Source organism: Pleurodeles waltl, chromosome 3_1, assembly GCF_031143425.1.
Source record: "Pleurodeles waltl isolate 20211129_DDA chromosome 3_1, aPleWal1.hap1.20221129, whole genome shotgun sequence".
Lineage (NCBI taxonomy): Eukaryota > Metazoa > Chordata > Amphibia > Caudata > Salamandridae > Pleurodeles > Pleurodeles waltl.
Window position 1 is genome coordinate 1924038150 of NC_090440.1, and position 26045 is coordinate 1924064194.

Sequence of the window (26045 nt, forward strand, 5' to 3'; positions counted from 1 at the left end):
CAGTAAAGAACGGTGTATAGCTTAAGAGCTACGATGTGGGGTGCTCTTATATGGGTATTCTCTCTTTCCACACGAGCACGCTTGCGCTCCACTTGGATTGATATATCTATGTGCTCGTTTTGGTATGGCCCGCTCCACCTTTTTCTATACAGACTTGGTAGGTCTCGGTCCTCTCGCGTGACATCACTGCTTCGCCATCACTGGCTGATGCTGTTGCTGTGGAGACAGCTCGACCCGTGGGAGGTGTCGTCACCCTGCGGCTTAGGATGCGAGGAGGATGGTTAGCGCAGGCGCCAGTGACAGGTGGAGCGAGACAGGACTAGAGAAAGAAAGGAAGCAAGTGAGAGCGGAACAAAACACATTGATTGCCCGGAAGCTGGGCACAGTTGGACCGGGACTAGCATCTGCGACAGGAGTGGACGTGGGCAGTACATCACGTACGGGACTCAGGGAAGCACACAAAGAGGATCCGGACCAGTTACAAGAGGAGAGGCACCGAAAACGTTGGATGTGAACATATACTAAGGAAGAGAGCGCCCATGCTTTCACATTGCCTCTTCACTATATCACCATCTTACCCTCTCGCAGTAGCCGGTTATCTCCACCCCTTGCCCTATTTATAATTCTATTTGAGCCAATCACCCCTTTAATATCTAAATTTGGACATTGTTTAAAGTTATTGGTAGATGTCCTAATCCTATTGCCCAGTCAAAGTCGTGCTCACACTTATCTTGTCTCATAGTTACCTATAATTTTCCCATCCTTCCTTACCCCCAATCACTCGCTATTGTGACCTTTATATGACCCCTTTGCAGCATCAACCTCTGCTTCCTCCAACCCCATATTTGCTTATATTACTCCTGTTACCAGACCCACTGCTCCTTATCGTGCCCCACCTACCCTGAACCACACTGCTGGCTTATAGGAAGTAGAGGAACAGTCAGGGGCCTCCGGTGTGCTGGTCCCACCCTCTGCTCTGCGGTTTACTCACCGCTTCCCCTTCGGAGTAGTGCTGCGCGAGAGCAGCTGCCGCCGAGGGCCCGGTGTCTTCCGGAGCTGCTGAGCCTGAGATGCTCCTGTAGCTGGGCACATGGTGCTCACCCTCCTCGTGTCGGCTTACAAACTCTGCAGGTATTTCACGATGTCGGAAGGGGATCGGCTGTCAGTGCCGGGGTACATGGCCCACATGTGCTGGTGGCAGGATAATGGCTCGGGGACACTTGGCCGAGACGTGTCCCCTGGTTCAAACGCTGATGTTCAGATGGCCTTGAACCGCATCCTGCCCGAGCTGCACATGGTCATCTCCACCCTGAAGCAGGCAGTGGATTCGAAGAATATTCAAAAGGGAATCTCGGAGATCTTCCAGCTGGTGGAAGAGGCGTGGGTCATGCCACGGCTGGGCAGAGAGGTGGCACAGGAGCTCTGCGATGCCATCCGCCTAGAGGGAGCCCTGGACCTCCTCTTGAAGTTGCTTCAGTCGGACGAGCTGGAGATCAAGTACAAGGCATCTCAACTTGTGGAGCAGATTCTGGTGGCAGAAAACAGGTGAGGCGGCCCAGCGCCGCTCCAAGACCTTGTGTGCTCTGCGCACCAGCGCCTGCTCAGGCATACAGGAAATGCTGACAGACACAGTGCGCTTGCTTAAAATAGCACAGTATTTGTGGTCAAAGCAGTCAAGGCATGGTTTCTTTTGCCATCAGCGAACAGTTTTTAGTTATGATCTGCTGAGGATTGCTTCTTTATGGCTTGTTCTTTGTTCAGGGCCTCGAGCACCAATTATTTTCTGTATACTTGTGAAAGTGGGCTTTGACTGTTCTCTGGTCATATAGAAAGGGGCAGTCTCTCCACCATGGAACTGATACCGAGGCCCGCCTTTTTGTTCTGGTTCTGGATTCGGGCCCTTGTTTCTTGTGTTGGGGTAGATGATTCCGGGCTTTAGTTAGATATTTCTTGGACAAGAGCTTTGTTTTGCCTGTATCTGGCTCATTGTTCCGGGGTTGGTCAGGGCTTCTTGCTTCTGATTCCGTGCAGTGGGGTTCCTGTGTCAGTGCTTTGGCTGTTTGTTCTTGGATTGGTTGAAAGAGGGCTCTGTTCTCTGAAATTGATGTGTCTCTGGTCTTGTGCGGTTGGCTCAGAGCTAGAGCTCGTTACTCCAAGGCTGATGTGTCAAAGCTCTGTTTCCTTGTTCTGGAGTTGATGTATTCGGTATTTGGCTGATTGTTCTTGGTTGGATCTGGCCTCATGTCGCAGGGTACTGTGTCAATGTTTTGTCTCTTTGTTCTGGGGTTGGTTGGATAAGGGCTCTGTCTTCTTGCTCTCGGATTAATATGTCTCTGCTCTCGCCCTATGTTTTGGGGTTGGATCAGGGCTAGTTCTTCTTACTCCAATATTGATGTGCCTGGGCTTTGTCTGTGCTGGCGTTGGGTCAAGGCTCCATCTCCTTACTCTGGGGTTGATGCCTCTAGACCCAATGGTTGTACTCTGGGGATAATACAGGATCAGGTATTTTTGTTTTGGGCTTCGATCGGGCTTCACCCCTTTACTTTAGGGTTGATGCAGGGCTCCTGCTCATTGCTACTGACTCCTCGCTATGGAGTTGATGTATCTGGGCTTTGGCTGAATATTCTGAATTTGGATGGGAGCTCTGACTCTTTGTTCTAGGGTTGATGCATCAGTTATCCGGCTCATTGGTCTTGATTGGTTTAGGGATCCCTTTGTGTGGGGATACTGTATCAGGTCCTTGACTGCTCTTGTTATATGTTCTGAGGTTGGATCAGGGCTAAGATTCCTTGCTGTAAGTTTGATGTGTCTGGGCTCTGCCTCCTTGTTCTGCATTTAGATCAAAGCTCTGTCTTCTTGGTCTGGGGTTGATGTGTTTCCGAAACACAAACCCCAGAACAATACAGAGCCAGCGTCTCTACACTAGCCATTTGTTCTCGGATTTGGTCAAAACTAGGGGTTCTTGCTCCAAGGTTGATATGTCTGGGCTCCGTTTCTTTTTTCTGGGGTTTATTCAATGAGGCCTCTGTTTCCTTGCTCTGGGTTGAAGTATCTAGGCTCTGCCTCTTTATTCTTTGGTTGGATCAGGGCTGTGTCTCCTTGCTCTGGAGATGATGCCTCTGGACCCAGTCTTTTACTCTGGAGTTTGTTGCTGAGTCTTTTCTCTTTATTTTGGGGTCTGGTGTCAACTCCTTCCTTAGGGGTTAATGCAGGGCTCTTGCCGGAGCGGAGCAGGTATACACTAAACTCTTTTAGCATTCAAAGATGGCAGCCCAGTGCAATGTTTACAGAGAAGCCATCTTGGAATGATTCTGTACATAGTGTATCGTTGTTTTTACTGCTCCAAGACGGCCAACAAGTTGCTTCTAAACGTGACTACTATGTTTGAGCGTCAGACTTTTGAAATGGTAAAATACCATTGCAAGATTACCACAACTGCTATGTTCGATTTTGTTTGTGTTGCAAGCATATGTTCAGGTGGTAGTAAGTTTTCTTTTGTTCACTTGTATTCTTTTAATTTATGTTCCATATGTTAGTTGAGTTTGTATGTTTTATTATGAATGGATAAGTGCATGAATGCAAGAATGAGACAGTGGGTGGATGGATGGATGGCTACAAGGATGAGTGACAGAATGAATGTATAATGGGTTATTGAGTGTCTAAACTTACCACTGGTTGAAGAGGCACTTTCAGTTATAAGTCAGATCTTTTGGCATTGCCAATGATTGTTTGAAGAATGGCACACAAAGCGCCTCCCAGGCCTTGACACTGACCCAAGCAGAAAGCTTCACATGCCCATCTCCTATTGAAATTGAGCAGCGCTCTAATTATTGCGTGCCTCCTGTTGAGCTATTCTGTGATATTGCATTGGCTGGTAGGTCTGGTATTGACATTATCTGGATTTATATTTAAAATCCCATCAAAATGAATTGGGACTATTAGTGTGTCTAATGGCTGACTAGTAACCTATGTAGTCTTTTTGTGTTTTTCAGTAAACTATGATACTTGTAGTTTGTTTCCATTATAAATGTAGATATTCAAATATCAGACTGCAAAGAAAAACGAACCTACTCATGCCTAGCATGGAGCGAATCTAGATCAGTGCATCTCTTCATAAATATGGAATGCTACATGTTGGAAAACATGTCAAAACGCATTGTATGTATTGGTACACTACCTATCTAGTTAGGGAGTAATGTGGCACTATACAAAGAAATCTGGCTTGCATAGTAAGTAGGTGAGATACATGAATGGAATTAAGGTCGTGTCACTAGTGTTGGCAGTAAGAAGTGCTGACAGTGGGCAACACCAGTGTCACTATCCTTAGAAAGTCTTTGAGGACTGGCACTTGTTCATTTTCTGCACAAATGAAACACTGCTTTTGCGCTGCCTTCTCCGCCTAGTTGCTGCATGTAAGATAATTACCAGTGACCTGGACTACTTGCTTGTGTCTGGGAACAGACTTGAAACCAACAGGACAGGAACTATAGTTGCTATTGTAACCTCCCTGTGCCATCCGCCCAAAGGAGTATTGTGCACCACTCCTCCAGACTAAATAAAAAGTAGAATGTACCAGGTTAGCCAAGTTGAGTTGCTTGTACCTTGTCTTTTAAGTTACTGGGCATAGGCGCTATAGACATTATCCCATCTCTTCTTCTGAACTAGCCATGCTAGCAGTCTGAGCCAAGTCCAAAAGTAGTGCGGCTTGAACTACTGTGCACATCCTTTCAACATTGTGGTACACATGCTAACATTTTGAACTAGGTAAGAGGGATATTTTGAATAAAAAAATCTCGGGAACTGATTTTTCAAACTGACATATGGAAGTGAGGGAGATTTTAGGCAGGAGATGCCTAAAAAAAAAGTCAGTCTCATGCCTGAAGTGGGTCTGTTGGCATGTATGTTGTGGCGAACAACCAGCAAATTAAACATAATTAACCAAACTAATGGCAAACATGTACTCTACAAACAACACAACAACCCCCTCACTGTTTCTGCTATGTTGGGATTTGTGAATGAAGTGCAGCTTTTGTGCATATGCACTGCCAGTAGCATGGTCCACGAAGCGCTTTATTTAAGCCAGTGTTGCCCTTCTGCAGCTATTTTTGAGTTCTGGGGATTCGTTTTCATCACAAAAATTTGAACAAGAGCTAGAGATAGAAAAGCAGAAACAAGGGAAAGAAGGAGTAAGAGAAAGATGGGAAAACAGTGCTGGAGTAGAAAGCAGGGGTCAAAAGAAACTGCAAGATAGATAAAAAAGGGTTAGGGGGTGTACATAAGTGAACGAGGAAGCAGTGAGACAGAATAAGAACTAGACAGTCTTGGTATTCGGCAACCCTGACAGTCAGCAGTGTCAGCCACAGACTTCTGAGAAAAAACTGGGTCCTGGCAGTTACTGTTTTACAAATTAGAAATTGTGTCCATGTGTAGAGTTTCCTTCACCTCGCTATTTGATCTAATCCAAACCAGCACTAACCAAAGATTGCGCGGGTATTCACTCAACGCAATATAGTCTAGCTCTATACGTGTTGGCCAATAAACTGGAAAGTAAATTGAGGCTATCTTTTGTATCTTGTATCATGTGAGTGTTCGTGCAAAACTCTAGTAAATGAAGGCCCAACTGTTCAGAAAGAAGGGGTAAACCTGCCTTTTTAATGCTTATGCTTCATGGCCTGGTTACTGGATGTTTTACTTTCTTGCCTTCAGAGATGTCCAATGTCTCTACTCTGGGACCTGTTAGCAAGGGAGTAGACAGAAAAATAATATACTCCCCACTGTGAAGCAACGCTCTAATGGCACCAAGCAAGCGAATCAAGTAATTGCAACCCTCGCTAGAAGAGGTTGCTTGTCTCTTCCTGCCAAGAATCTATCTATTAATTCTTTATTCTTCAATCCAGTCACTGATATCCACCCTTTCACCTGTTCATTCTGTCATCTATTCAGTCTTACAGTCAACATTCATTCTGTCACCATTCTGGCCATCCATTCACCCACCCATATCCAAACCTATACTTCTTCAAGCCTATCCATCAAACATATCCATCCATCCATCCATCCACTGGTTATCCATCCTTTCACTTATCCATCCCCCTTTCATCCATCCATTAATCCATCAATCCTTTCAATTATCCATCCTTTTGCTCATCCTTCCCCCTTTCACTCATCCATCCACCTTTTCACTCCATCCAACCAACCATGCATCCATCCTCCCGTTCACTATCCATTCTTTCACTCATCCATTCATCCTTTCGCTCAGCCATCTATCCTTTCACTCAGCCATCCACTCTTTAACCTATCCATCCACCCATCCATCCATTCACCCTTTCTCTCATCCATCCATCCATTCACCCTTTCACTCATCCATCTGTCCACCCATTCATCCAGTCACCCATCTACCCTCTCTTTCCCTCACCCATCCATTCTTTCACTCATAGATCCTTACATAATCCTTTCAGTCAATTATCCATCCTTTCACATTCATCCATTCATCCAGCATTCCACCCATCCATCCTTTCACCCATCAATCAATCCTTTAACTCACTCATCCAGCCATCCTTTTTCTCATCCTTCCTCCATCCTCTCACTGATCCTCCATCCATCCATGCTTTCACTGATCCATTCACCCTTTCATTCATCCATCCATCCTTCCATCGATCCATCCTCCCTTTCACTCACTCATCCTTGTATCCACCATTTCCCTCATCCATCCATCTTTCAACCAGCCACCCATCTATCATTCCTTTCACTCATCCATTCTTACATCCATCCATCCTTTCATTCATTCATCCATCTACCCTTTCATTCGCACATCCATCCATCCTTTCACTCATCCATCCATCCTTTCACTCTGTCCATACATCCTCCTTTTCACTCATCCATCCTTTCACTCTGCCAACACATCCACCCTTTGACTCCATCCATTCATCCAACCTTTCACTCCATTCATCCATTCATTTACCCTTTCACTCCAACCATCCATTTACCCTTTCACTCATGCATCCATCCATCCTTTCTCTCATCGTCCATCCACACTTTCACTCATCCATCCATTTACGCTTTTACTCATCCATTCATCCACTCATCCATCCTTAACTCATCCTTTCACACATTCATCAATGCATCTGTACATCCACCCTTCCACTTACACTTCCATCATTCCATTCACACATCCATCTATCCATTCACTAATCTATCTACCCTTTCACTCATCCATCCTTTCACTCACTTATTCATCCATCCACCCTTTCACTTTTCCATCCATCAATTTCCCTTTTTAATCATCCATTCTTCCACCCTTTCATCCAGCCATCCATCTACACTACCTATCACTCATCCAGCCATTCTTTCGCGCATCCATCTTTACATCTATCCTTGTACTTATCCATCCATCCTTTCACTAATCCATCAATCCTTTCAACCTGTCCATCCACCCAGCCTTTCACTCCATCCGTTTACCCTTTCATCATCCATCCTTCCTCTCAGTCATTCATCCACCCTCCCATCATCTGTTTGCCCTTTCACTCTTCCATCCACCATTTCACTCATTCATCCTTCCTCCCTTTCTCTCATCCATCCTGACTTCCATCCTTTCACACATTCATTCATGCATCTATCCATCCAACCTTTCACTCACCCATCCACCCCACAATTCCAGTTCCACCCATCCACTCACTGACCGTCCCTGCGTTTCACGTTAATTATGAGCCTTTATCTGACGAGTTGCAGGCAGGAGTAGAACCCCACCCCCGCTGTAGCTGCTAAAGCGGGGGGTTGAGCCCCTCTGGCTGTTAGTCTCTATACAGTGCGCACTTACAAAAGCTCTAAAGAAATACAATCAATTTATTATTTGCCTGGTTTTTGTATCCCTCCCCTCATTTGGCACTTAGCAGAGGAGAGATGTCTCTCACAGCAGTAACCGTTTCGATGGAAGCAAAGTCTGGCAATACAAGGTTGTAATTTACAATATTCAGTAGGAAAGGTTTCAAAGTAATTGATTAGAGGTACCTTTTAGGCTATACATTGATGGACGTTAAAAAATCAAAGTAATAGAAATTACCTAATTTCCAATCAATGTCATATCTATTTAAAAATGTTAGGCTGCTCTTTAACCATGCACCTTTCATAAAGAATATATGCGTATGAGATCATATGGGCAACTGTACATGTTATCTGCAAAAAAGGTGCAAATGATGCTGTGAAGGAGCGTGAGGATACGACCCCCCTGCATCGATTGTGCTGAGATGGACATGCCTTGGAGCCTATCTGATCAAGTGTCAAGAAGAACCTGCAATCGCACTCGCCTTGTCAACCCCTCGGCGAGGGCGCTGTCGGCCGATCTCACACGCCCATTCTATGTCTATGGGAAAATGTATTCAATAAATATGGCCCTAAATCACCTATGCCTTAAAACGCACAATGTTCTAAAATGTAAAATAGGGGAGTTTCATGCACAGGTCTGCCAGTGAAACGAGTCCATTCAGTGAAGAAGTCCTGCAGTTCAGAAATAACATTAAACCTCATCTCTTCCGAAAGCATTACATTGATTCATCGTGAGATCCACCACCTTGAATGTTTCTAAAATCAAGTTCCAAGGATCCCCTTAAATTTAGGGTGAAGCTGTCCAGCTAAGTTTGTTTTACACAAAGTACATGCAACACACATAGACTAAGTGCATGTAGTGGTAGTCAGTAAAAACTGACATAAGCCTTGTCACTATCCTTATCTCGACCAATCACGCACCAACCCCACCACCCCTTCAAACATTATATTAAACAGACAAGCGCTTAGATTTCCAGGCCCTGCTAGATAGCCAGTAGTCATAGTGCTAGAGCAGCAGTACTCCCCTCTGCAGTTCCAGGCTTTTCTTTCTTTATAATGGAGAGCGAATGCATCTTTCTACTTCCCTTCTACATTACATTTATTCTATGACTTTCTTTATATCTGGCAATGTGTTTAACGTCTCTACCCCCTCGCATCCACAGAGTTACCATCCAAAACCCCTGAATGTTATCCGGAATACAAGACTCTATTTTTCTTACAGCAACATTCTAGTAAATTAACTTCCGGATACTGGCATCTTTGTTTCTTATGTTTTTGTCACGAAAAATGTTATGTTACACAAACATTTGTGTGGGAGGGTTGAGGTGTGGATACATATTAGTGGACATGGGCTCACAACTCAAAGAGAGCGCAGCAGCACCAATAAATCAATGTCCAGCCAAATACTCACTTCTATAGAACTGAGAAGCATTTTGTTTCTAACTATTCATTCAAAGGAAGAATGTGACTTTCACAAACAACAGCTCATTTGCCCTTGAAGTTGGGGCTCTAATGTTTAAATGGCATTTCTCTGTCCCACTCTTTCCTCACTTTTCGATAGGACTTATTTCCCATTCACTGTTGGCCACATCCAGGGAATGCTCAACTGCCAGGCCATATCTCACTCTGATTCTTAAAGTCATGTCAAAAGTGTCATAGAACCGTAGTGTTTTCAGTAGTGAGTCCCTTTGGGGCTGGTAGTCCTGAAACAAGTCTTACGTACCCTGGCAAGCGTGACCCATGCAGTCTTGGAGTGCCTCCCATCCATGGGCGATACCAGCACTTCTACTCCCATTCAGGTAACTTGGCTGTATGCATCCTCAACTGCTGCACTCGGTAGACGCAGGCTCTCTCTCTCCCTTCTGGTCATGGTCTGGCAGCGATAAGAGGTTTTCCTTCCCTCTTTCTACAGGGTAAGATTCCATGCTCCTGAAAGGGGAGGGGCGATTCCTGTGTGCCTGTCTTTAATCCTAAAACAGAGTGGCAATGGTCCCATGGCGTTCTCACTTGATCTACAAGGATGGGTCAGTTACAGTCCTTGTTGCTCCCGGTGACTTACGGGTCTTCACTTCTCAAACTTTACAGGCTCCTCTCTGAACAACACATCAAAAGTACTCCCTGCAGCCCCTCCTAGCATACTGGGTTGCCACACAGCTACAACACAAGGCTTCGGCCCTTACCACACAGCAGTCTTTACTACAGTGGCCTCTCCTGGTATACGGAGTAGCTGCAATGGTGTTGCAAAGGCTTTGGCCTTTTTCTGCAAGGCTTTCTTTTCCCTGGTGGTCACTCCTGGAACATGGGGTCACCTCAATGTTGCTGCGCAGGCTTAGGCATTTACAGTGAGGCAATCTTTCCATAGCTATCTTCTCAGCAGCCCTCTCTTAGCAATACCAGAGTGTTGCAGACTCAGTTCTGCACATGGGCAGAAGCCTGATCAGTGCAGCAGGTGTTCTCTCACACCTCGAACCGGGAGTCCACTCAACAGGGCTTCCCACAGGACCCTGCTTCATCCAGCGCTATCCTCTTCATCTGCCTCTTCCTCACAGGGCACAACGATCTTAGGCAAGCACTGGTGCTCTAGGCTACAGGGCAGGTGGTCTTGGTTTCCCTGGGTGATGTCCCCTCACCTAGTAGGGAGACTTGCAGGCTTGTCCCCAGTCCTGGTCACAGGCAGAGGTCTTACAGAGTGTCCCCTCCTTACACAGTCCGTCTAGCTGTTTGGCAGATGACAATTTTTGGAGTCTTAAACTTTCCTTCTTATTGTCCATTTCCAGACACCAAATGTGATTTAGGATCTGGGTCTTTGAAGTTTTATATTGGGGTTCTGCTTCTTTTGAAGTACATACTTCTCTTCCTCTTGAAAAATTATTTGTCACAACAGGAGAGAAAAAAATGATAGTCCCACAGCATATGCCATGGAAGTGGCTAGAGTTCATACCTGGATGTCAGCAACAGTGATATGTTCATCAAAATTTTAATGTTGGTCTCCCAGTCCTACTCTTTATGATTCCCCTTTTTGGTCCCATATCCTTCCCGAAATGTGTGCAGGCTCCTTACTTGTGATCTCTCACTGAATCAAAGAGCACAATTTGAATTGTACAGGGGGAACTCTATCCCCCACCAGCTCACAGGAATGCAAACATACACAAATCTGTCTAGGGGTATTCTCTACCTTCTCATGTCTTCCCCATGCAGCCATGGGTCTCCCAAATGGGACCCAGAGCCCTCCATGTATTGTACATCCACAGGCACACATACACCAAGTGCATGTACACAGCACACAGACTGTCCAGCACTGTTACCTCCATGTATTGTGCCAATACAGGCACACATACACTCAGCATACACATCCCATTTGTGAGCACTGCACAGCACTGTAGCCTTTCTGCATAGTGCCACTTGCAGGCACTTATATACCCAGCACACATGTTCTCCATGGGCATGCTGCACAACCCTACACCTTTGCACACACTCAACAGCACTACATCATTCATGTACTGTACCCCATTGTAGGCATGCATACACCCAGTACATGCACTCACCATGCTTGCACTGCACAGCACTGCTCTATTCTTGTACTGTACTCTTCCCAGGCAAACATACATTCAGCGCAGACTCACTACTCCTGCGCTGTGCAGCACTTCACATACAACCAATGTGGAGTCAAGCACTGGAAATTTAAAAAATAAGTGAGCCTGTAGGCCTTAGTGCAGTGACACAGATTAAAAAGGACTCGTTCACTCCTACTGATCACTACATGGTATGCTGCCACCACAGCTCTTGTGCTGCTTAACTCTTAACTCCCAGTGAAAGCGGTAACCTCCTACCACTATGGGGGTAGTTCTTCGGGTGTCCCTCCTGGCCCAATAAGATCTCAATCCGCAAGATTGTGTTTGTGTTTCCCATGCATGATTTGTGTTTCCCTATAGCAATCAAACTTAGCATTAGTGATCCAGATGTCAGTAAAGTTGAAAACTCAGGGTAAGGGTGCAGGTCTGTTACAGTGAAGATGACATTTCCCTGCTAACAATCATATTATATGGTTTTTAGTTAGGGTAGAACTGACTAATATACTCTTCATTAACAGATGGCCAGCTCAATCACGTTATGAACCTAAGTAGTATGTCATGTATATGGATGTGAGTACCAAACTACTTTTCATTCTGCTGGTGTATACAGTTGCCCAGTGTTCTAGTTGAGGTGCATCTTCAGTTAAGATGTATCTTCAGTTGATTATTTGGCTTTAACACAACTTTGTCATCATTGGGTGCAGAGGCAGATTGGCCATTTATTCCATAAGGCATTCCTCCATGGGGCTGAAGCCATTGAAGGCTGGTTTTTGAAGGTCGAGGGATGTTGCCTCTGTCTCCAGCTCCCTGGGATTTACGGTAACAGGCACAACAGGAGTAAAAGGGAAATAGAGAAAGAGAGACCGAAACAGAGAGACAAACATAGGAAATAAAGAAAGGTGAAGGGAGAGGGGGTTCTTTTAAAATGTTAGCTAAAGCTGGGTATAATACTTTTACCAGGGCTGCTCTTAGTTCCCACTTCAGCCATCTTTGGGTGTTGTTTATTTAAATTAACTTTCTCCTTATGGTTGCTATATAGGTTTGTCAGTTTATATAGAGTGCTGTAGGGTGCATCCTTGCTGAGGTTGCTAGTGTGCCAGGAGGTGAGTCTAATGTGTTTGATTGGTGAAATGCGAGGTATGAATACACCCTATTTTTCTGTGTTGTTGAGGTGGTAATGCTTTGCGGCTTATATGGCTTTGTTGCCTTGTTGGCAGATGCTGGTTCCTTGGGTGTGTCTAATGTGTACTGTTGATTTAAGACCAAGAGAAAATATATCTTGTTTTGAAGTATATGTTCTGGGAGTTCATAATTAACAGGAGCGAAGATGGACTAATATCAGTGTTTTTGTTTAGGCTTGTCTGATCTGTGCTCGCTCCATGTGATATGCTCTAACGAAAATAACGTTTTGGTCAATGATTTGTCCTGTCGCGTAGGTGCTCATTATTCTATTGAGACTACTGCATTTGAGCGGAAGAATCACCTGCGGTGTGGGGGACTGAGTCTAACCCACTACAGGTGACACCTGTTGGCTTAATCTGGGTTTTTGGTCTGGCTAACTAGCAGTGCCTCATCTTCACCCAGGAGCAGGGATGATTTGGCAGCCGAGCGCATGACACATATGACTCCTCAGGGAAATCGTGGTCACTCAGGTCGCATGAGTTTCTCTCATTTACATTAGTCTCACATATACATGGACAATCAGAGGCAGTATATGTTTCAATAAGGTTTTAGTGAAGCAACTGCATCTTAGATAATAAAGCATGTACTGCAATAACCAGGACGATGAAGCATGACAGGATTAAAATTGTGACAAGGAGAGAGAAGCATAAAAATAACGCTACAATGTTGTCACTAGAGTCATTAAAATAATTCTTACCTAGGCTATGTTAGAGCACAGCATGTTAAGCTGTAGTTCTGCCCTTCAGGTTCCCCTGGGAAGACATCATCCCTCATACCTGAGCAAGAGGCCTGTAGCCTACAGAAGCAGCGTTAGCGAAGCATTCAGCAATCAGCATACAGTCATGGTAATCTGGCTGGAATCTCCCTCTAACGTGTATGGGACAGAGAAGTGTTTTTATAATAAAACAGCTGATGATCTGAGAAAATGTCCCTACATAAGTATGTGTATGTTTCTATGAATACCAGAGACAAAGCGCTACCATGTTTACTGGTAACCTATTTTACTGCAGCCTTGAGAAAAGCACAGAGTGAAAGAAATGTCTTGTTTAAGAATGCAGTTCTGGCCTAGGCAAAGAACAGCTAGATAGAGAGAAATAAAACAAGACCACAAATGTGGCTATTGTTATAATAATAAATGAAGCTGAATAAAATATATCTAGGTTAAAGTGCACAGCGGGCGGCCTAGTTTACTAAAATAATGTGTATGGAACTATAACTAAAATGGCTACACAACAGTCCTATGGAAAGTAATCATAGAAAGAAAACAATTTATGCAAACCTTATAACTGCAGATATGTAAACCCTATAACAGTTATTTAACTAGGATCCAAATGTTGCCAACCTATTGAGTAAGTAAATAGTATGCACTCTGCCCTTTCAAATGAGGAGTGGGCAGGCGAGGGAAAACATTAGGTGTTTCATGGTAGGGTTGACCATGGCTGCAAATTCTCAGAAGACCTCGTCTCCTGAGACCAGCGGTTCTTGGCCTGTGGTTCGAGGACACGTGGGAGTCTGCCAAACCTAATCAGGTGGTCTGCAGCTGCTTAATAAATGAAATAATATTAACTGACGAATAAAGTGAATATAAAGAGGCAAAATATAAATTGAAAAAAATAAAACATTCTGTAAATGTAAAGGAATTTGAAGCTGGAGGGTAAAAATTAAGTTGGTGTACTCAGATTGATTGGTGAGAGCAGTGAAAGCGCATCAAACAGATTACAATACAGACGATGGGTGGCCACAATTGAATTTAGAAAAGCTCCAACCTTCCCATTAAAATAAGATTCTGTTTCTTTATATTTGTTTCTGACTTAAAGAAAATGTTTAATCCCTTATAATTTTTTTGCCTGATGAATGGTTGTTTCAGTATTTTTGTGTATTGTTTTGCTGTTCAAATCATCCAAACTGCACAAGCTGGTGTTCCTGGTTTCCACTAATAGCTCAGTGGGAATCCTCTAATTCAATAAGGATTCAGTCGGGGTCCCCGGGTTACAGTAATGATTAAGTGGGTGTCCACGGAAGCCAAAAGCTGAAGAAACACTGCCGTAGGCAGTTCTGCAATGTTCCTGGCTATTTAAATCCCACAAATATATTATTACACTAAGTAAGTATTAGGTTAAGCACATTCTAAATATACATTTTCTCTAATTTATTTGATAGGTGTCTAGTCATCTGGCAATTAATACAATACCTTGCTGTCCCGGTTTCTGGTTTTGAAAATGTGATCACCTTAGCTGGAGCTTCATTGCCTCTGGGCCCCCATCTTTCTAGGCTGGGCCGAGCGGTACTGCCCTTTCTGCATGTTTCTGTCACTGGCAGCCCAGCTGGGCTGAAGCTGCACCATCCTGCAAGCGTACATAAGGAGGCAACGTACAGCACCATTGTCACAAGGGAAGGGTAACCTGTCTAAAGCCTGGCCTGTTCCTTCTTAAACAACTAACACAGAAAATTACAATGTGTCGCCAAATTCGGCAGGCCTGATTCACAAATGTAACACACTTTTGGGTAATTTACATCTTAGAGTAACTTTAATACTTTTGGCTCTCATAATGAGTTTGGCGGGTGGCAGAGCCCACCCGCCAAACTCGTACCTTCACCTGACCGCCATTGCGGCGAGAACACCGCTGGCCCTATTACAAGTTTCCCACTGGGCCGGCGGGTGGAAACAGAGTTTCTTCCTGCTAGCACAGGGGGAACAGGGCCTTAACATTGATGCTGGCTTGTAATCGAGCCTGCGGCAATGTGGCGGTGCGGCGGCGCATCAGCACCCGCTGTGCTTTCCACTGCCTGTAATTCGTCCAAACTCATTATGAGGGCCTATGTTTGGGCCAAAAACCGATTTGAGGGGGTTGAAGAAAAATGTTAGTTTCAATAAAATCAGTAGGGTGCCTATTGATGTGTTTTTCTAACACTTTACTTAATCCTGGGAGAAGTGATATAGATTGAAAATTTGCCATACAAGCTGGATCTAGCTTGGGTTTTATAGAATAGCTTTCGCCATAGCATGTTTCCACACCGAAGGAACCACTCCCCTCTTCAAGGACAAATTAACCATTTTGAGCATGAATAGGGCAAATATTTTCCGCACCTAAGGACAGAATCTTGGGTGTGGGGGCGTTTGGTATTACAAGAGGAGCCCGATTTAACTTGACTGAAAAGAATAGAGAAATTTTCATAGGATATGGGAGGGAATTCTGAAAAAACAGTGAGTCTACCTTCGTTGAATCTGTAGTGGTCATCAGGGTCCAAAGCTCCTCCTGTGTCTTGGAAGGAGCGATAGATGTCAGTTATTTTATTTTGAAAAAAAGTCACCAGGTCATTACACCTAGCGTTCGAAGTTTCAATGTCCAAGCCATTTGACCTAGGTTCTAGTGGTGCTTTTGTGATTTTAAACATCTCTCTGAGGAGTTTGCCATCCCATTAATTCTGGTTTCATAGTAGGTGGCTTGAGCACGTTTAATCTCTGCATGGTAGGTCTCGACCATTCCACGATACTTGGCTTTGTTGAGTTCACCATAGTCCTTCCTCCATGTCCTTTCTGCAGTTTTACAAATTTTGTTAAGTGTTCGTAGATGGGAGGTATGCCAAGGGACAGACTTATAATTATTATTTGAAACATACGTTTTCAAAGGGCTGTTTTGGTCAAGAGAGTAAGTCAGCCATTCTGAAATCATGCTGTAAGCAGCATGCGGATCAGGGCCCAAAAGTGGTACAGTCTCACTCAATATACGCTTTGAATATATGCTTCCAGTCGGCAAGATTCTGGGCCTGATCTAGAGTTTTGCAGAGGGGATACTCCATCACATGGTGATGGATATCCTGTCTGCCAAAATATAAATCCCACAGGATATAAGGGGATTTATATTTTGGCAAATGGGATATCTGTCACTGCTGTGGTGGAGTAACCCCTCTGCCACTCCCTAAATCAGGCCCTAAGTTTTGACCAACTGCGGTCTATCCGAGCAGAAGGTTCAGGGGGTTTGGATAGACCAGGTGTTTAAAGGTGCACGGGAATCAAGAAATGATCAGACCAATTAATGGGAAAAGCTATGAAACCTGTAAATGTGGATAGTTCGACAAAATGGGATTGAGCAAATGTCCCTTTGCGTTAGTGAGGTCTTTGAATGATTTGGATGGCTGCTAAGTCTTGCAGGAATCCCATTACTTGCATGTCAGTGGGAACATCGAAGTGTAAATTAGAAACTCCCAAAACCACCAAGTGTGATTTTATGACAGCTAAATTAGCAGGAGCCTCAGGGAGGCTCTGGGAAAATTGGCCTATGGGGACCGGAGGATGAGAGATATACCACTGAAAGTGCAAAAGTGGGGAGGGGAGAAGGCACATTCTTTACAGGCTAAGTATCTCTCAGTGAGGTCAATTGAATGGGGACATTTATTGATGGGAGCCTCCCTTAAGGCAACAAGTTTGTGAGCATAATAAGAGATCCAACCTGGGGAGCCAGGTTTCCTGGTCCTGTTCAGGTGTGGAAGGGGGCACATGGGCATGTCAGCGGTGTGCCCGCTGCGCACCTGATCTTCATAATATAAAGAGGTTTAAGCAGCAGGAGTGCTAACCCAAGAAGGTGTCTCTCAGTGTGCTTGTTGCCCCCCCAAACCCTACTTAGATTGTAAATGCTGCATGGGTAAAGTGACTCGTGCAATAATGCGCTCTAACAGACGCAATACAAAAGTGCAAGTAACTTTTAAAATCATGCCAAACTAATCTCCCAGATAGAGTTACCCATGTGTGATTCTTCTAAGTTGTTTTGAGAAGGGCTACTGAGCTCAGTAAGGGCTCTGAATTTGCCCACATGTTGATCCTCCTCACTACAGGATTTGAGTTAGCAGAAAGAACCGATTGAGCAATTGCTTCCAGTTGAAAAATGCTTGTATTGCACAGATCATATACAAATGGTATAATCAGTATATACCTTTATATGTAAATTCTTTATTGCCTATTTAACTCCCATAGTTGCCTTATGGAGGAAGTTGGAATTATTATTTGAGTTAGGTGACTTCCCACGTCAATGAATAATCACAACCCTTGTCTGTGTGAACCCTCAAAGTCACCCAATCTTAGCTCAATGCGCTGGTAACTATGGCACAGACCAGACAGTCTTAACTTTGGGCAAAGTGTAAAGTATTTATGCAGTACTTAAAACAGTAATAAAGTCTAAATGCAAAAAACAATAAAAATCCCATAGTGAATTAAAAAAACGGAGTAAAATTTAATAAACAAAATGACACCAATGCGACAAAAATCCAAGAACCTGAGATATGAATTTTTAAGGTTTTAAGTAGTAATAGCACCAAGAAGCATTAAATGTTAATGATAGTCAATGGTTGTGGTAGACTGGGACCTAGGTGAACTTTGACGCTGATCACGATGGAGCACCGTTCAGATACACCAACCAGGTTCATCCAGATCAAAGATTTTTCCTTATGACTTTAGCCCTTTAACTCCTAATCGACTGCAGGAATATACTTCAAGCTCCCTGGCTGCCCTTACACACCACACCCTAGGGTGGCAGGGCAGGCACTTAGACACTCATAGGGTGTTTGGCAGAGGCCAAAACCAGGGTTCAGTCCAGGTCCAGTTGCCATTCTGTTAGCTGGGTTTTGCAAGAAAAGGCCTTTATAGATTGTTGTGTCCCTGTAGCTTTAACTGGAGGCCAGCCTGATGAACCTTGGAGTCAACTTCTTTGTTCTGGATACAAGAGAGAGACGGTCCATTCCTTCAGGGCTCTTCTCAGGTTGTAGACAACAGATTTAGTCCTCTCCTTATTTTCCTCAGTTCCAGGAGTGTTATGAAATGGGTGCCTGGCATGAGCTAGCAGTTGGAAATGGCTCCTGGGCATGCCGAAATCTATAGGGTAAAAGTTCATAGGGCCACTCTACCCACTTTGAGCATAATCAAGATGGTGAATGTCTTCAGCCACACTAAACATGGGCACTGAGAGCTGGCTGTGTGTGAGGCGTGTACTTTCATAAGCCCAGTGCCCTTCCACATCTTATACTAAAATCCAGTTTGGGGAAGCCACTATACCCTCAATAAAAGCAGAGACAGATTATTGAAGAAAAAAACAGGCTTTTCAGAAACCAGACAGTATATACACAAGAAGTGTTTTGGCATCCTGTTTGGCTTCCTTCTAAGTGTGCCCCCAGAATTACATGCAAACCCAGTAGACTTATCAGGCAAGATTTGACATTCAAATGGAATTTGACACTGCTGTGTCAAAAACAATACTCAAAGCCCCACCCTACAGATTTTGCTAGATTCAGAGGAGTTGTCTATGCCCATTCAGGTCAAACTGATCCCGGCCTGATTATTTCTATAAGCAGGGAAAGGGTGACTTCTAAAAGTTATTTTTCTTGAATATGCATTTAAAATCTGACTTCACCATTAAATTGGATTTTTTAGAAGCTATTAAAATTGTTGTTTATTATTTTTCAGTCTAGTCCCACTCTCAAGATACTCCATTAGGATTTTAACTTGTACTATGGTTTCTACATGGACAGCTAGGCCTGCCAATGTGAAAAACAGAATTTCAGTGACATTTCTACATGTCCTACTGTTTTAACAGCTCTGTTGAGCATTTTGGCAGAAAAAGAGAACATGACACACAATTCAGCATCATCATGAAAATCGAAGGAGAGAAGAAGACTCAGCCCCACCACCCTCCAAGTTTACATATGTTTGGCATCCAAGAAAAGTCCAACAATACACTGGGATACTCAGCTACCCAGCCCCACATCCCCCATTTAAAAAAAGGGAGTCCACAGTAATCATTCACGGCAATAGAAAACATTCCCCCCATAAAGTAGCGTTATACTGCATTGAGGGTTGGTGTGAGGGGCGAGTCATTGTCTGAGGAGGAAAATACCCATATGTTGGACGCTCTCAGTGTCAGTGTCTTGGACATGGTGTTTTGTTTTGTAAGTGAATGTGCGTGAGGAAGGAACGCCATATTGCTTTTCCATTGGGTAAAGATTCCACAGCTGTCCCTACCATAGATTTAATGTGGCTGCTTGATGTTTTCATCATTTGCACTAGGCATAATCTTGTGGCTAAAAGTAGGTGGAAAATAAATCACCCTCTGTGGAGTCGACAAGGGAAGAGCTTTCTCTGCACCAGTGTCACCTAAGAGGACCAGCAGTGGATTATGGGATAGTGTGATGTTAGTAATACCGCATATGGTAAGGAGGACCTTGTCCCAGAATGTTTGCACTCTCGGGCACATCCAACATGTGTGTAGAAACATACCTCATTCCCAGCATCACTTGCAGCAAGAATTTGCACTCCCAAACATTTTGTGCAGCTGTACTGGTGTCAAATACCAGTGTGTAAGACTTTTGAAGGAGATTTCTTTATAGTGGAGGCAAATTGAGGGCTTAGATGCCCTTTGCCAAATCGCTCCCCATGTGTCTTCTGTAATGTTGATCTCTAATTCTCATTCTTATTGTTTCATGTATGCTTGTTTCTTTCTGTAGCAATAGAGCCACAATATGCCTTTGCATCTAACATTTGAAAGATATAAGTATTCTACGGGTGTTTCCTCTCTTTCCGTTGCCAGGCAAGCAGCGGGCTGTCCAGCCCAGTGTAAAGGTTGCCCTACCTGATATGTATCTCTTCTAGTCATGGCAAATTTCTCCCTCAAGTTTTGTCAATTCTCAACTCACCTTCTTCATAGAAATCCTTCAGTTTGGAGGATAGGTTCACAATCCCAGCAGAAGGAATCTTGCTGAAGGGCTCCTGTTGGGAAATCCCGGTTGGGTGCCAGGGGAGTGAGAGGCAAAGGATCAGAGGGAAATTGTTGTTTATGTCAGACCTCATGCCACTATTCTTGTGGTTTGGAAGTCAACAGGAGAAGTGGGGGACCTATGGCACCCTTCAATAGAGGAAACTATAAAAGGCCATCCAGAGGTAGTTGAAGAAAAGGCCTGTTTGACCTGCACCCATGGTTTATTGATGGGGTCATGATTCCAATTTAATTAGGGCTGAAGTTGTGCCTCCTGGATATAAGTGGAAAAGTTGGGGAACCCAAGGCCTCCCTCAATTGTGGGTCGGTACAGAGTCAATCTAGCCACTCATGATGACTTGCTCCCCAAACAAAAATAAGCATATCATTGCATATTTATTTTTGCATCATTTTAGGTATAACCAGCGGAAGAGTCTGGAGGACATAAAGCTAGTGAGGCATAACGTGCATTTTAAGACAGTTAAATTGACCCAGCCAGGAGATTGCTACCTTGACCCTTTGGTAGAGGTCTTTGAACAGGGCGATGAGCAGGGGAGGTATTGTGCTATTGTATAGATCCCTAGGATGCAATGGGAGTTGAATCCTTAGATATGTAATAGGTGAAGTTGCCCTTGGAATCCCGCCCTTTCAGTGGGTCCACTAAGGCTTCCCTGGGGATCAGTCACTCCCATACCCCAGGGTTTAGAGAAATTAACCTTAAAACCAGAAGCCCTTGCCAACAGGTCTAGTGCCTTCAGTAAAGCCAGGATGGAAGATTCCAGTTGGTAATAAAGCACAATATGTAATTCAGGAAGAAAGCCAGTTTATGCTCTCTGTCACCGATACACATCCCATGGATTTTAGGAATACACTGGATTTTTGCTACTAGGGGCTCCATGGATACAGTGAAAAACGAAAGGGACAGGGGGCACCCCTGGCGGATCCCTCTCGAGAGAGTGATAGTTGGTGACAAAGAAGAGTTAATCTTCAGCTTGACCGCTGTCTTATTAAAGTTGGCTTGTATGTAAGCTTTCATCTTTGGGCCCATATGTGTTTAGCCAAGATCTTTGACAGGTATAGCCAATTCACCCTGTCAAGCGCTTTCCCAGCACCTAAGGAGAAGAGGGCTAAAGGTTGGTGGCTACACCTCGCTACTTTCATAAGGGCAACAGCCAGGCCGGTGTTATCAATAGCCTGCCTATTACTGAGAAAGCCTTATTGCTGGGATGAGATGATTGTCAGCCAAGTGTGATGAAGATGCACTACAAGAATGAATGTGAAAACATTAGCGTCACAGTTTAAAAGCACAATTAAGTGAGATGGAGAACAATATTATTGGGGGCTTGTGTGGTTTCAGAAGTAGCGTGGGATTCCAACATCATGTCAGTTACTGTGTCTAGGGAGGAGTAATTAAACACCCATGCCAGGGGTACAGCCAGGAGAGATGTCAAAGTCTTGTGAAAAATAGCCAGGAATCCATCTGGCCCAGGGGCTTTATGTGTAGGGAGATTGCCAATTGCTACTCTGGCCTCCTCGGGGCCAATGTCTTCCTCTAGCAGACCCATATCTTCCATTCTGTCAGGAGGCGTATAGTCCCTGAGGTGGTCATCAAGGGTTTGTGCTCAATAAAGTGCTGAATAATAATCACAGGAGACAGACACTACGGGCTGATTATGACCCTGGCGGTCACCAGACCGCCAGACTCATGGTGGCAGTTGGACCACTGCAGTGGTGGCGGTCCGATTGCCACATTATGACCGTGGCGGAGCTGCCCCGGTCCCACTGCTGACACCACCAGGCTGCTGCCAGCCTGCAGCCTGTCGGTCCTGGTGGTCCTGGCAGTTGTAATCCGCCAGGGCAGCCCATCCACCAGCCTGTCCACGGCAGTTTACACCACCATAGACAGGCTGGCAGAATGAGGGACTCAGGAGGCACCTGGGGGCCCCTGCACTGCCCATGCACTTGGATTGGGCAGTGCAGGGGCCCCCATGCACAGCCCCGTTGCGCATTCCACTGCCTGAATTACGGGCAGTGGAATGCGTGACGGGTGCTGCAGCACCCGCTGCACCGCCACGTTGCTGCCAGCTCCATTAGGAGCTGGGTGAAATTTTAAGGCCCTGTTCCCTGCTGGGCTGACGGGCGGGAACACTGTTTCCGCCCGCCGGCCCAGTGGGCAACTCAAATTAGGGCCAGCGGGGTTCAGGCCACACAGGCAGCCTGATGGCGGGATGAGTTTGGCAGGCGAACTCATAATGGGGGTCTATGTCAGATGTTTGTGTATAATTCCTCCCCGCCCCATCCCGAATTTTGTGGATGTGGTCGTGTGTGGAGTGAATGCCTATTTTATGGGTCAGTAGATGGTCAGCTTTATCCCCCAGTTCATAGTATGTTTGACCCACATAGAGGAGTTTCCTAGCTGCTTCTTTCATCAGTAGATGCTCTAATTTCCCCCAATGTCCACGGTCCCACCGCCGACACCTCCAGGCTACCGCCAGCCTGCAGCCTGACGGTCCTTGCGGTCCTGGCGGTTGTAATCCGCCCTGCCCTGGGGATTACGAGTCTTCATTCACCAGACTGTCCATGGCGGTTCACACCGCCATGGAAAGGCTGGCGGAATGGGGGACTCTAGAGGCCCCTGGGGCCCCTGCACTGCCCATGCACTTGGCTTGGGCAGTGCAGGGGCCCCCATGCAAAGCCCCATCTTGCATTCCACTGCCCGAAATTAGGGGCAGTGGAATGAGCAACGGGTGCTGCAGCACCCGCTGCACTGCCACGTTGCTGCCGGCTCCATTAGGAGCTGGCTGCAATGTTAAGTCCCTCTTCCCGTCAGGGCCAGTGGGTGGAAACACTGTTTTGGCCCGCTGGCTCAGCGGGGAACTCAAATTAGGGCTGCCGGGGTCAGGCCGCACAGGAGGCCTGATGGCGGGATGAGTTTGGCGGGCGGCCTCCTCCGCCCACCCAGCTCATAAAGGGGGCCTATATCAGATGTTTCGGTATAAGTATAACTAAACAAGAGAACAAGAAAAAACAAGTAGGGTGCCCCCCCTTCGCGGCCCCAACGTAACAAGGGACCAAGCAAGCAACCCCCCCCAAAAAAAGTATAATATTACTGTTAAATGTTTTTTATTGCACAAATCCAAGAGGTGAGAGGTGAGACCAAAAAAAAACACGCTCCCCCCCATACACTTGCATACAGTCTAAGTTAGTGAAAGGTGAATCAAAGTTCCTGGAAACAAGAAGGCCTCTGTACAGTGCTGCTGGGTAGCCTTAAACTAATTGGCCCAAATGCCACTAAGGGAAATCATGCTGGAGTGTCATTGCTAGGGAAGGATTGCCTGTGCTCCTTTCCAGCCAGATGTTTCTGTTTGCCTGTCTTTTTTTGTTGCTCGAGTTGTCTAGAATTGCCAGCCTCCTCCCCAGTCTATCAGCGACAGTTTATTTGAGTCCTGGGAAGCCTCAGCATCAGGCAGTGGAAGAATCCCCAGGGCCTCCCTCACTTCCTTGGGTGTGTGCGCAACGATTCTCTTGACCTAAAAGCTAAAGTGGAGCCGCAGTGTAAAGACCCACAAGCAGGAGATCTTGTGTACCTGAAGATGGTGGCAGATGTCTTTGAATTCCTTATGTTGGGCCAACGTTTGGGCTGAAATGTCCTGGTATATGGAGATGGCGTCTCCTCTAAAAGTTATTCGTTCCAGCTGTTGGGCCGCCTGCCTTAATATTTCTTTCACATGAAAGTAGTAGTCTCTGGTGGGAGTGTCAGGTGGGAAATTCTTCTGCTATTGGACCGCCGAGAACACTTTGTGATTGAGATCGAGGGGTATTGGTTCGTCATACGGAAGGTGTAGTAGATGGGCAAAGAGGGCCTGAACATGTGCTTCAAGTTGTGATTGCGAGATAGATGTGGCTATATCCCTGATGCAAACAATTGCTTCACCATGAGCGATTTTCTGGGTCGTCAAGCTTATCTTAAAGTAGGCCATGGCTCCTTTCCAACAGTTTAATGCATGTTGTTCGATCTACATTTTCCAAATTGTGTTCCGTGGCCGTGGTTTCTCCTACCTCCCTCACTTCCATTGGTGTGTGGGCAGCGATTCTCGTGTCCTAAAAGCTAAAGTGGAGCTGCAGTGTAAATCCCCACAAGCAGGAGATCTTGTGCACCTGAAGAGGGTGGGTGATGTCTTTGAATTCCTTATGGTGGGCCAACGTGTGGGCTGAAATGTCCTGGTATATGGAGATATCGTCTCCTCTAAAAGTTATTAATTCCAGCTGTTGGGCTGCCTGCCTTAATATTTCTTTCACATGAAAGTAGTAGACTCTGGTGAGAGTGTCCGGTGGGAAATTCTTCTGCTATTGGACCGCCGAGAACACTTTGTGATTGCGATCGAGGGGTATTGGTTCGTCATACGGAAGGTATAGTAGATGGGCAAAGAGGGCCTGAACTTGTGCTTCAAGTTGCGATTGCGAGGCAGATTTTCTAGGTCGTCAAGCTTATCTTAAAGTAGACCATGGCTCCTTTCCAACTACTTAATGCATGTTGTTCGATCTACATTTTCCAATGTGTGTCCCGTGGCCGTGCTTCCTACTACAGTCAGGTGAGAGTCCATTTGGATCATAGATTCAAGTCAGAGAATGTTCTGGTGGAATCTTGGCAAAGCGATGCAATGTCCTTGCAGAACTCTACCATTAGCAGTTGAATATCTTCTTTTGTTGCTAGTGCCTCAGCATTAGGGTCTTCCCACACAGTCTGGGTCAGTGCCAAGGGATTGTCCCCCTGTGATGAGGGATGGAGAAGTTTGAGTTTCTTGAGCATGCCCTTGATGGAGGTGGGGCACGGGTCTTGGTTTGGTTCACCGCCATTGCTGATCCGGGAAAACGCTACCCGAGAAACCAAAACTGGCCCCCATCAGGAAGCAGATTAGTACAGCCCAGAACCCCTTTAGATATCACTGTGCTTGCAGGTCACCACTCCGATTGCCACTCTGATCCTACAATATGCAAAGGTCCCCACACAGGTGTAAATCGCTGATGCAGGACCTGCACTCCTCATGGGAAAAGCGTTAGCATAACCCTGTCTCGCCTGGAGAGACCTCTCTCCACCAATGTATCAGAGTTATATATTTTATGTACAGTATGTGATTCAAGGCACCCTGGTTACAAATGACCAAGGTGTAGGTCCCCTAGCGATTCAACTGCTGTCTTCCTGCCATCTGGCTTCAAGCCACCTCCCCATCCAGCTTCAAGTAAAGAGGGGCCCCCAGCTGTTTATCTTTCAAATAACTGTGCAGTGGCCCTCAGGTGTTGCCCAGGAAGTCAGGCCATTAGCATAGGAGGATTCGGGGCCATAGGAGGAGGATGTGCCCCCCAGGCATGCATGGGAAAGCAGGCCACCAACGCTGCAAGTTCAGGGCCAGATGGGAAGAACAAGGCAAAAAGGCAGCAGAGTTGGTCTGGCATAGGTAAAAGGGCTTCTCCGGGCTGACTCGCACGTGTGCCCCATCTTGTTGGCTGGCACCAGACCAGGCACCATCTTCTAGGCTGCTTTGTTTGCCTGCAAAGAGTTCACTGCTGAGAAAGGGTTCGGGGTAGGGGGGACGTGTCTCCCACAGCCGACTCACTCGCCTCTTGCAGGCGGCTACTGTGACGCTCACCCTCCACAACTGGAAGGGTTCCAATAATGCCTCCATCCCCCAGGAGCCGCAGCCATAGAAAAATCCTCCAAAAACCCAGTTGCATG

At 45.6% G+C, this 26045-nt stretch overlaps 1 protein-coding gene across 1 annotated transcript in view; it reads left to right on the forward strand.

The window, feature by feature from the left end:
- Positions 1-288: 288 nt before the first annotated feature.
- SARM1 (sterile alpha and TIR motif containing 1) overlaps positions 289-26045 on the forward strand; it is a 154807-nt gene continuing 129050 nt past the window's right edge. The window contains exon 1 of the mRNA XM_069226164.1: positions 289-1545. Within this exon, the coding sequence (XP_069082265.1) occupies positions 1091-1545 (455 nt within the window). The 5' untranslated portion in view covers positions 289-1090. The remainder of the gene's footprint in view (positions 1546-26045) is intronic.